The 11,110-nt window shown below is 40.6% G+C and overlaps 1 protein-coding gene across 1 annotated transcript; it reads right to left on the reverse strand.

The window, feature by feature from the left end:
* Window positions 1–3,797: 3,797 nt before the first annotated feature.
* On the reverse strand, window positions 3,798–10,461 carry LOC114873795 (venom dipeptidyl peptidase 4-like). Its single transcript, XM_029182493.2, has 13 exons — window positions 10,325–10,461; window positions 8,406–8,469; window positions 7,884–8,056; window positions 7,538–7,612; window positions 7,415–7,467; window positions 7,143–7,339; window positions 6,822–6,991; window positions 6,370–6,470; window positions 5,450–5,913; window positions 5,106–5,379; window positions 4,795–4,989; window positions 4,543–4,703; window positions 3,798–4,464 (listed from the first exon to the last, which is right to left on the reverse strand). The coding sequence occupies exons 1-13, from the start codon at window positions 10,337–10,339 to the stop codon at window positions 4,139–4,141; spliced, it is 2,268 nt and encodes a 755-aa protein (XP_029038326.2). The 5' UTR covers window positions 10,340–10,461; the 3' UTR covers window positions 3,798–4,138.
* Between the last annotated feature and the right edge of the window lie 649 nt (window positions 10,462–11,110).

Consider the following 11,110-nt stretch of genomic DNA (forward strand, 5'->3'; position numbering starts at 1 on the left):
TATCTTCTAAACTGGATCGACCTTTATTTTCCAATGGAATAAATCGAGCACGGTCTCTCAAGATAAAATGTTTCCATTCCGCTCGGGATCGTAGTTCGTATTCCGAAGAAAAGGAAAAAAATAAAGGAAAGAAAGAAACTCTCGTTCTGTGGCCAGATCGATCTTTCGGTCCAGACAAATTCGGTCAAGAAACGCGGAGGTCAACGACGAGGAACGATTCGCGGAAAGTTTTTCCTGGAATTTCACCCCCGTAGTTCGGCCAGAAAGAACGTAATTTAAGAATCGAACGATATCTGGCCGGGTATTTTGTCACGGCCGATAATTTACAACGATTAAGGTTAGAAGGAGAATTTATTAGATACCGATATTTTGCGGGGTAAATCGAAATTTAAAGGGGAATCGTTTGTACATCATGAGAATTAATGAAGAACGTTTAAAGTGGATGAGACGTAGGAAAATTATCGAGTAGCAGTCGAGAGGCGTCGTTAAATCGCGTTACCAAATTTCTTTTTCTTTTTTTTTTTCTTTAATCTCCTGAGTGGCTCCACCCAGATGGTTTTCAATCTTGCGAAACTTTCGAACCCGTTCAACTTTATTCCACCCTTTCAAAACAGTCGAACTCTTCGACATTGATCCCGGAACAAACAACGTTCGATGATTAGCTTTGGAACGTTCAGCATCGAGCTACTTTTCGACATTTGCCAACTAATTTAATTAAGAATTTCACCAGTTACGAATTACAATCATAAGTAATGATGCGAGGTAATTAACACTTAAGGATTCCTTAACACTTTGATGGGAAATTTAGAAAAGATAAGAAAGTAATCTTTTTTCAATTTTATTTATTACGTGAAAGTTACACAAGTGAAGTGTTAATTAGTAAAGGGTAAAAAATTCTTCCTCTTCGAAAGTGGAAATCACGAAGGAGGAACGCGTGTTCTTCGAGGGTTGCACGGAAGTCTAAGCCGTAGGGTTTATAGTTCAAGGTTGGCTATCTCTGTTCCAGGATAAAGGAATCGTTGTAATTGATGGCTCGCTATCACGCCATTCGCGATAATTCGTGATCCAGGTGAATTTTACTCGTCACCTAGATCCCCTTCGGTGTGTTCGCTCGGGCTGGAACAGGAACTTCCGGTCTGTCACGCGATCTCCTTTCTTCCCCGATCGACGATCTTCAAGAAAATAATCAAAAGCATTCTTCTGAAATTTTTTTGAAATTAATTATTTTTCAGAAATTAAAATTTCTAGAATTAATTAATATTTGAGGACGTCTAAAAGCCTTGAAGCATCATTTTTAAATTCCCCCTAACTCTGTAACCACGAAATCTCATTAAAATTTATTAAAATCGTACAAAAATCCAGTTATATTTCCTCGCGGACGCAATCAGGACATAAAATATAAAAATTCGATAGCGAGAAACGGAACGAAGAGTAATATATAAAGGAGAGCCGAAAACTCGTACAAAAAGCGCTCTATTAAAACGAAAAGAAATAGCATAGAGGTTGACAATGTGATAGGGGGTTTGGGGGGCAAGGATGAAAAGGTACGAGTTAACAGAGACTGTAGGAACTAGACAAAAGGGAGCCGAGTCTATTTCCCGCGTGGAAAGTGTTCCTGTTGGAGTCGGCCAGTAACGCGGCGACACAGGGTGCGAGCTATTGTCATACCCTCAGCCCAGGGGGTTGTTTAACAATAGCCCTCCACTGTCGGCGATGCTTTTCATCGCGCGTAAACGCTATCGGTGACGCGAATACCGATCTTCGTGTTCCGTGAAATGAGAGAAAGAGAGTGGCTACCGGATACCATCTCTGGTTTCCTTCCACCCTTACCCGTGCACCAAGAGGGATGACAAATCGTTGCTTGTTTCGTTGATCGTTCAGATTTGCATGAGACTGGATTGTTTAACGCGGCTGCTCGACGTTAGAAAAGTGAGACACATTTGGGAGGAATTTTTCTACTCCTCCTTTCTTGTCCCTTGTCGAATGATTCTTCGAACATCGGGGATGTATTTGTTATTGAAAAATGGTTAAGGAGTGCGTTCGAGTTATCGTATGAATTTGTAGCTCAGAAGTTTTCCAAGCTGTTCGATGAATCTTTATAAAATGATTTATTTTCCACAAACAAAAATTATGTTTGTACCATAAATAGCACACCGTGCGACGAAGAGTTAATTACAAAGTAAAACGATCAATTTTCTACGAGGGTTGACATTTCAAAGTAGCTCCCATTTAATGACAAAATTTACGATTGCCCTCGTATTCAGAGCACAGACGGATTTATATTCGTCGTTATAAACGTGTTACACCGAACCGCGTGGAAACGTTAAATGTAAGTGGACTTAACGCGTTCCAAGTCGTTCGTTCCCATTGGACGACGGTCAAAGAATTTTTGAATCGGCCTCGACAATCTCGCGGAACAATTCACGTCCGTAAATCAGTCGGAACGTTAGCGATCGCGTGCCAACTCGTCCTTTGCGATGTTCGCCGGTTATTAAAGCAGCGTTCGAGCCGTCAGGATGTAGAGGGATAACAAGCAGTCCTTAGCCCAGTTCACCCAGGGATCGTTGGATAACCTCGCGTGGGTAAAACGATGTTGTCCGGCGATAAAAACGTCGAGAAACACTCGGCAATTTTGATGATCGACCAATTTCTCGTTCGTTTTAACACTTTGACCGTCGCGTCGTGTCATCAAATATCTGGGGAACCATCGGTTATTGTTACAAATTTTTTTCAATTAATTTTATATCCTTGAAATTTAAAATAATAAAAATATCGTGATATTGCGAAGCGCACTGAATGCGATTTTATTTTCAAAGAAGACAAATTTCTTTGTGGCCACGCTCGGCTGGTGTTGAACCCCCTTTCGATGTATCAAACCCTCGTACCCGTCTATTGCATGCAAGAGAAACTAGAATCGCGAAGGAATTCGGGAGAAACTTTCCACGGTGTAACACGCGTTCTTCGTCCGTTGAATTTTTCTTCCCTCGGGCTCGAGATTCCAGGTCAGCGAGCTAGAGGACCGTGGGGACAGGGTCGGTGGACGTTCGCCAGTGCCGGAAACCAGCGTTCACCGGATGCGGAGGAACGACACGGACCAGCTGATTAAATTTCACAAAAGTCCCTTTGACCGGAACGGCTGATCGAGCTGGCATCGAACGCGTAGACTGGCCATGCGGAAGGCTAACAAATTGACGGAGAAAGGAAAATATAAAAGCAATATGGAATCTTTTGAATATCTATACCTTGTTTCGCCTTTACGAGAAATTGAATGAAATTAGATTTTTTAGAAACTAGAAATATGATACAAAAATCCGTTAAAGGATTTATAGAAGAAATTTATTAAATGGAAATGAGTAATGATCGTTCAGCTAAATTGAACATAAAAGCAAAACAAATTTTCAATTTATTTTCTCTTTCTTTCTTTCAATTTTTTATTTCGTATATATTCCGAAGGGGTAATTGAAAGAAATTCCAGTTGAAAATTCACGGTATCGCGAAAACAAAAATGGTCCCCCGAGCGTTGAATTTTCGATGATAGTTCTGTCCGACGAACGGCTGCTAACGGGTTTTGCGTTTCGTTTTCGATGTTAACTCAATTCGACCAAAAAATGCGGACAACTGCTGTTGGCGGATGCGAAAATACTGTTGGAAAGAGAGCAGGTCGAATCAGCAATCGTGAAATCTGCTGTTTAATCGTTGCCCGATGTATTATTCGATACGAACCGATAAAAATTCGCATCGTTGAGTAATTTCATTTTTGCATACAGTAGCATAGCATTAACTCTCGACAACTTCGATTTCATTTCGCACTTCTTTATTTTCACATTCGAATTTCGTTAACTGTTTATTTTTAATAAATTACATCGTGGTAATTTCAGGTACAATTTACAACAACCGTGTTTACTTTAACAACGAAGTGAAATTTAACGAGCCGTGGGCAATTTCACTGGTGTTTAAACTGCATTAAAATGAACCTCACTGTTTTCAGAAACAACTTGGGAGTTTAGAGAGGTTCTGAACAACCGAACAACTCGTAGGGATGTTTCGAAAATTAAATTTATCAAAAATATGAGTCGTTTGGTAAGTGGAACACGAATTAACCCTCTTAGACGAGTACGACAGACGACTCGATTTTTATTCAACGTCTGCGATTGCTCGAATATCCCAGACACTTGCTAAGAAAACGATCTATAGTGTGATAAAGATGAGGAGTGACACTGGCTAAATCGTGCGCCTGGTCAGGGTAACTCTGCTGTTCGAACATAATATCCTTCTCCTCCAGCACTTTGGCTAAGGCCATCGATTGTTGATAGTGGACGTTATCGTCCCCGGTTCCATGTATCAGCATGTATTTCTTCCCTCGCATTCCTTCCACCTTCTTTGTCACATCCGAATAATTAAAATAACCTTCCTGATTGTCTTCGAGGGTGGGCAAACCCATGAATCGTTCGGTATAAATAGAATCTGTGATCAGAAAATCGCGATGCTCTAGATTAAGAGGGATTCAATTATTCTCCAAGGTGTCAGAAGAATCAAAATTACCATAATAGATCCAAGAAGTGACGGGTGCGACTGATATACCGCACTTGAACACCGATTGTTCGTCAGTGGCCATCGCCATGGCGGTGGCAAAACCACCGTAGCTCCACCCCCATATCGCTGTTTTGTTCCCGTCGAGCCATGGGTAGACTGCCAACAGCGTCCTATCCGTCGATGGATTAAAATTTTTATTTTTAACTTTGATAAAAAAACAAATACCAAGTCTTGAAAAAAAATTAACAAAAGACACAATACTCAGTGACTTCGATCTGGTCGTCGATCTCCGCGGTCCCCAGTCGTCGGTAAACTGCATGCAGCATTTTACTTCCCTTATTAGCCGATCCTCTGCCATCGATGTAACCGTAGACGACGCTTCTGTTGGTCGCCATATACGCCTCGAATCCGTACGAGAATTCGTCCGTGTATTTCGCTGTATTCGGTCCTGCATAACTACGAGAAAAGGAGGGAAAACCTTTCGGGATCATTGCAAACGTCGATTTAAGGGCATCCAGATAGTATTCGATTCCGGTCGAAAATTTGATTTCAAGATTAAAAGAAACACTTACACGTTTATTAACAGAGGATACGATTTCGATTCGTCGAAATCAGCTGGCAAGACTAATTTCACCCTATTCTCACCCTTCACAACGAGCATCTTGACGATCGGTCGGAGACGCGTGGCGAGTTTCCCTCTGAGATACCGATTTTCTTCCCAGGGATACAGGAACTTGTGGTCTGCGTTGAAGATCCGTACTGTCAACGGATCTGGTCCCGAACAAGACAACGCGTAGTTCGAAGCGCTTGTAGAAAAATACGCGTACGCGTAGCGGCAGAGGTTTCCTGATCGAAAATACGCTCGTTATAATTTTCATATTCTAATTGGTTCGATTTGCAATCTGAAGAAACTCACCTTCGGGAGAAAATTGAGTACAAGACACGCAAAATGGTTCTCCAGTACCGTCTATTTGCACCGAATACAAATGTCTTTGCGAAGGTGTATCCTGCATCGTCGTTAAATAATAAAGTCTCCCTCTGATATGATCGACGGCTAACATAGCATTAACCTCGCCGCTTTTAGGGGTTAAATCTTTCTCATCGGTCAATATTCCATTATTATACACGTATCTGGTCGGATGAAGAAATCGTCCAGCCTGTGTTCCGATATCCTGGGGCTTCAGGATGATAACGTACTCGTTGTGGTAGAGAGGTGAGTGAACGCGAATCCAACCCTCGGTTTCTTCTTCGTAGTGGATGTGACTAGCTTTACCCTGAGTATCGTACAACACCAAGACTGCCTTGTTTTGTACACGGTTTGTCCAAGTAGCTACCACCTGCTCCTTGTTCCTCCAATTTACCGTGTAGATAATATTGTCTCTGTTAAACAGAGGTCTTCTTTAATGCTTGCAATTGGTTCCCAACATTTTTTTATTTTAATGATAATTTGTCTCTTTTTGAATAACTATTACATAAAAATTATCATAGAAAAAAAAAAAATTTTTTTTGGGAACCAAGGATTTGAACCGAGGACCTTCAGATTGCGAGTCATAGATCCGCTCCGTGGTTAAACACACGACTCGCAATCTAAAGGTCCTCGGTTCAAATCCTTGGTTCCCATTTTTTTTTTTTTTTTTTAAATGATAATTTGTCTCTTTTTGAATAACTAAAATTCTATATAATTCTAAACTGAAATTCTGTATTCTATTTTGAATAACTTTAATTCTATAAAAATTGCAGTAACACTTGGGTAGTTCTCCGTATTAGACCTCCGATCTTTGATTGTTTCGTTTGAAAATTATAATAAGAAAAGTCTGAATCGTCAGAGATACTCACACGCCAACAGTGTCGATAGGTGGTTGAAGATTAATTAATTCAGAGGATGGATCAGTCAGATCAACGAGTGTTAATGATACTACTGGATTCGGACTGCCAGCCTGTGAAATGATAATTGATTCTTCATTTTCCATCATTTCAAACCATTAAGGATTTTCATGCAAGTTGAGAAATTCAATTGCTTCGATTGCAAATGGATAGCTTCGTGAAAGGGTTGAAATTTAAAGACGAATGTATCGAATAAAGATATCAGTGATCGTGTCGATAGAAGAAAATGGCTATTCGACGAGAAAGACTGAGGTTAAACGCGAGATAACCTTTTCCATCCCCCATTTAAAACCGCAACAGTGCCATAAGGGTAGGTTTCCTAATCTGTTCCTTTAACGACTCTGCCGTCGGACAAATTGGTTAAAGCAAAGAAACCCTCTTTTATCGTTTTATTTTTTTATCACCTTTGGATACTTGATCTTCTGTTCCGAAGGATACTGGTTCTCGATGCTTCCCGGTGTCCCATATTTCGGGATTACAATTTCCTTCACATTCGTGTCGTTGAAAGTAGCAAAAGCAAGATGTTTGCCATCGGGTGAGAACCACATAGCCCAAGGGGAAGCTAATACCTCCTCTACAAATATAAGTTTTCGTATTTTAATAAGGGTGCGCGGGTACCTGAAGATTTGCTTCCAAAATCTTTTTCGAGTTAGGGCAGATCTCGAAATTACGGGTATCCGAATAATTTTAATTAATTTAACTTTTGGGGTCCCAATCCGACTCACCTTCGTAAACCCAATCAGGTATACCATTAAACACAACACCAGGTATACCAGTATACGTCAATCTACGTTCGATGCTACCCGTGTCAGAGAATATTTTATAATAAATATCATTCTCACGAACGTAAACTAAAGCGTTCTCGGCTGGCGACCATTTGGCCAGGTGTAATCGTTCACCATTTGAAATTCTCGTGAAACTCCTACGAACGATAAGTCGATAAATGTTAATTCGATTGAAAATTAATCTTCAATTAAAGATAGAAAAAGAAACTCACCTGCTTGCGATGTCGTACACGTCAAACCTCTGGTACATGGAGTACCTGAACCCCTAGAAATCATCTCTCTTTTACAAATCTGTTCGAAGAACATGGCGGTGCTTGTTATAAATTGATACTTACTTTGACGTAATCATAACCGATCAGAACTAGAGAATTATCGTAGGAGAAGACAACCGTAGGTTTGGTATAGTCGCTCTGGAAAGAACATTGTTTCAGATCCAAATGAAATTACGAGCGAGCGGATTACTTTCTATCGCAGTTGAATAGATTTAGGGATTACGTAGGTGATAAAGGAGACATTTTGTGAGTCAAATACAGATCAAGCGCGCGATGTATTACTACGAAAGATAAGAAACTCGATTCGATTTGATATCAATTGATACTTTTGATAACATACGTTGTATCTATGCGTTCACCAATTTCCAAATATTTATTCGAAGAAAATTCTATACCATTTGTCTCTTACCATCAATGATGAGTCAAGAAGGAGTCTGCTTTCGTTCGTCCTGACATCGAACAGATAGACGTCACCGGTATAGTTATCTGCATAAAGGATGCCATTGTCCGTCTTCCAGGTACCGTTGAAGTTGTACGGACGGAAACTTTGATCGTACGTCTCTTCCAAAGCTGCTGGAACTTCTGCGTTCGAAAAACGATCGTGTTTTCAATGATGAACGCGACAGAGAGAGTAAATTAAGACGAATTTTCCCCCCGTGTAGACGGATCTCGTCGCTCCTTCGATCGTTTATCCGAAAATCGCAGTTGGTACGATCTTATCGATCAGAAACGATGGAAGGAGATCCAAAGTACAATTAAACTTATCTCGAGGAGGGCGAACAACGGACAATCGTCGAACAGTATTAGCCTGGTTCCCCTAGATCTCGACAAGGTCCACCCTCTAAGCAGCTTAACCTAAGCACGATTATCTCTTCCGAGACAAAGAGAGAGATAGAGAAAAATAAAGGAGGAAAAAACTCAGCTTACTTACTGGATTTCTGAGCAACAAGGACGATGAAGGATCCATGCAGCAGCAACAGCAGCTGTAGTAGTAGCTGAAAAAGATTTCGTTGGCGTTGAAAAGCGACGCGTAAAGAAAAACAAATTCTTCACGTGTCTAGAATTCTATCCCTCTTCGTTTATTTTATTTTATTTTTTTTTCCTTAAACCATCCAGAGAAAGAGGAGGGCACAAGAAACGTTTCTAGAAAGGTACGTTCCTTTTTCAACGGATGAAAGAAGAGAACACGTGAGAGGCATAAAAGTTTTGCAGAATCGCGATGGTAATTCCTTTGGCCGGCTGTAAAATCCTCGGGAATTGCTGTCGCGAAATTACCAGCTGACTCCTGACCAGCCTCGTTAAGATTGCGTCGGGTCTGGGAAAATCGCCGCGTGCCAGGGAAACTTTACGCTGTTTCAGCGCTGAAAAACTGGCATTTCTCAAGCTACCAGAGTTCGAGAGGCTGCAGGGAGGAGATCAACGACTCTCGGATTCGTAAATTAAGGAACTGCTCCCTAGCGTTCGTGAGAAATGGAGAATTCTCGATGGATCGAGAGTCCAAGTTGGATCTGACACGGTTTTCGTTTGAATCTTTTGAATGATAACTTGGTGAACTAGGATCGAGCTTGGGTGAACGAATTTATGTGCAAAAGTGTCTTATGAATGGTACAAGGTTCCCCTCTATTTTAATATCCCCTTTGGATAAACTATCTGCATTATCAGTCTTCTCTTTTTTTATGAAATTATTAAAATCTACAAGAAAAATTCACCCATGCCATTTACTTTGCAATTAAAATTTCTAAATGCATTTGAAAATATTTGCAAACGAAATCGATAATGCAAATTTTGTTTGTGCATCCTGAAGTGCAATCCGCAAGAAAACGTACGTTTTATGGAGGTTAATTGAAGAGTAAATTTTTGTTCAAAATTTTGAGGGAAGACAACGATCAGGATTTATTTTGAAAGAAATTCGTTTCTATTGATTCGTTGTTCTACTAATTGCAGGTGGTTTGACGATCAATTAAACGACTTAATCTCCTAAACGTTTTCACCTGGATTTTCCGCACACATTGAAACGATGAAATTCCTCGAAAACTTTTCGAAAGTTTCCTGGACAGGGTCATTAGAGTCGCTGCGATAGAAACAATTTAGTGGTCGTGGAACAATTACGAGGCAACGTTTTCGATTTACCGCTGCTTCTTCTCACGAATTCCTCGTATTTTCGCGTTTCACGGGCCGGTTCTTTGCCGAGTTTTCCTCGACGTGTGCATTGTCGGCGATAAATCGACGCGCTTCGAACCTTCGAAACTTCTCCATCGGCGAGGAAGCGCACCGGAAAACTTGTCGAATCGATACCAGCTACCGATCGTACGAAATGAAAGAGCCTCCAAGATGAAAAAAGATACGATTCAGTGCATTATCGTGTTAACTTCCGAAATATTACGTCAAACGTTAATCCAACTGTTACGAAATGTTCGCTGTTGAAACACATTTACACCTTTTATTATTAGAACACGAGCGATTGGCGTAAACGCGTTTGCGTGCTGAATTTACAACACGATAAATAGATTATCACCCAAAAAGAGTATAATTTTGGAATACTTTTAGGCAGTAAAAGAGTTGAAACAAAAAGTTGCAGTTCTTCAAATTTAAAATTCCAAAGAAACAAATAATAAATTCGAAGGAATTTTCTTTTGTCGCTTTGAAAAATCCTCGGTTAAGTGTAAATAACTGAGAAAACAAAGAAAAGTAACTTAGAGCAAGAAATAGGTAGAATGGTACAGTGATCCGGTGACATAAGATCGCGAGGGGTGAATTCATTCTCCATCCAGTGACCTCTGAAAGATCAATTTTGTACCAGTGAAAGAAATTAAATGAAAAATAAAATAGGCTGTTATTGTGATAACCTACCGCGATCCCCGGCATGGCGTTCACGTGGCAGCCTCCGTCGACGATGATCCCGTGTTCTGATTCAGTGACGATCGAAAGATCGACGGGACCCGATTGATATCGCGGCTACGTCGCACGTCGACTGATCCATCACGTACTTTTCCGACGTGCTGGAAGCGACCAACACTCCCACCTCTTACGACGACCACGGGACATACCCGTATCTCATCGTTTTCCTCATTTCTAGCTTGATTCATACCATGCGGACGATAAGACGCGAAGAAACGATCCCGGGGATCCCGGTCCCCTATAAACAATCCACCTGAAATGAGCGCGAAAATAGTGGGTGTGATTTTTGTCTGTGCTGTGCAGGCTGTTTCCTCTTTCGCATTGTCGAACAATTGTGTCAATTCGTTTCTTTCCGAGGTGTTTCGAGGGTGGTAGGCATTCGTAGAGAAAAAATGTTGAGAAAAGTAACGAAATTATTTATTTACAAATACATTGTAACGATAACGTACAATAATTTGTAAATAAATAGAGTCCGAGGTGTGACACAGAAAAACGATAAGAAGATAACGAAAGAGAATCTTTTATTATTCCGATCCTGTTTATCTCGCTGTTATCACCCTTCTTGTTCTCTATTTGCCACTTTTTATCGTATCGACGCGTTTAATTACGATCCGATTATCGAATAATCCGTGATAACGTAAAAGTAATAAAAAGTAAACGTTTCGTATCAACGGAGAAAGAAAGATGAATGAGATTTTGAGTACACGTGTGCGGGGCAAGGTCGTAAAATTTTCAGAG

The sequence above is a fragment of the Osmia bicornis genome, chromosome 11, assembly GCF_907164935.1.
Source record: "Osmia bicornis bicornis chromosome 11, iOsmBic2.1, whole genome shotgun sequence".
NCBI lineage: Eukaryota > Metazoa > Arthropoda > Insecta > Hymenoptera > Megachilidae > Osmia > Osmia bicornis.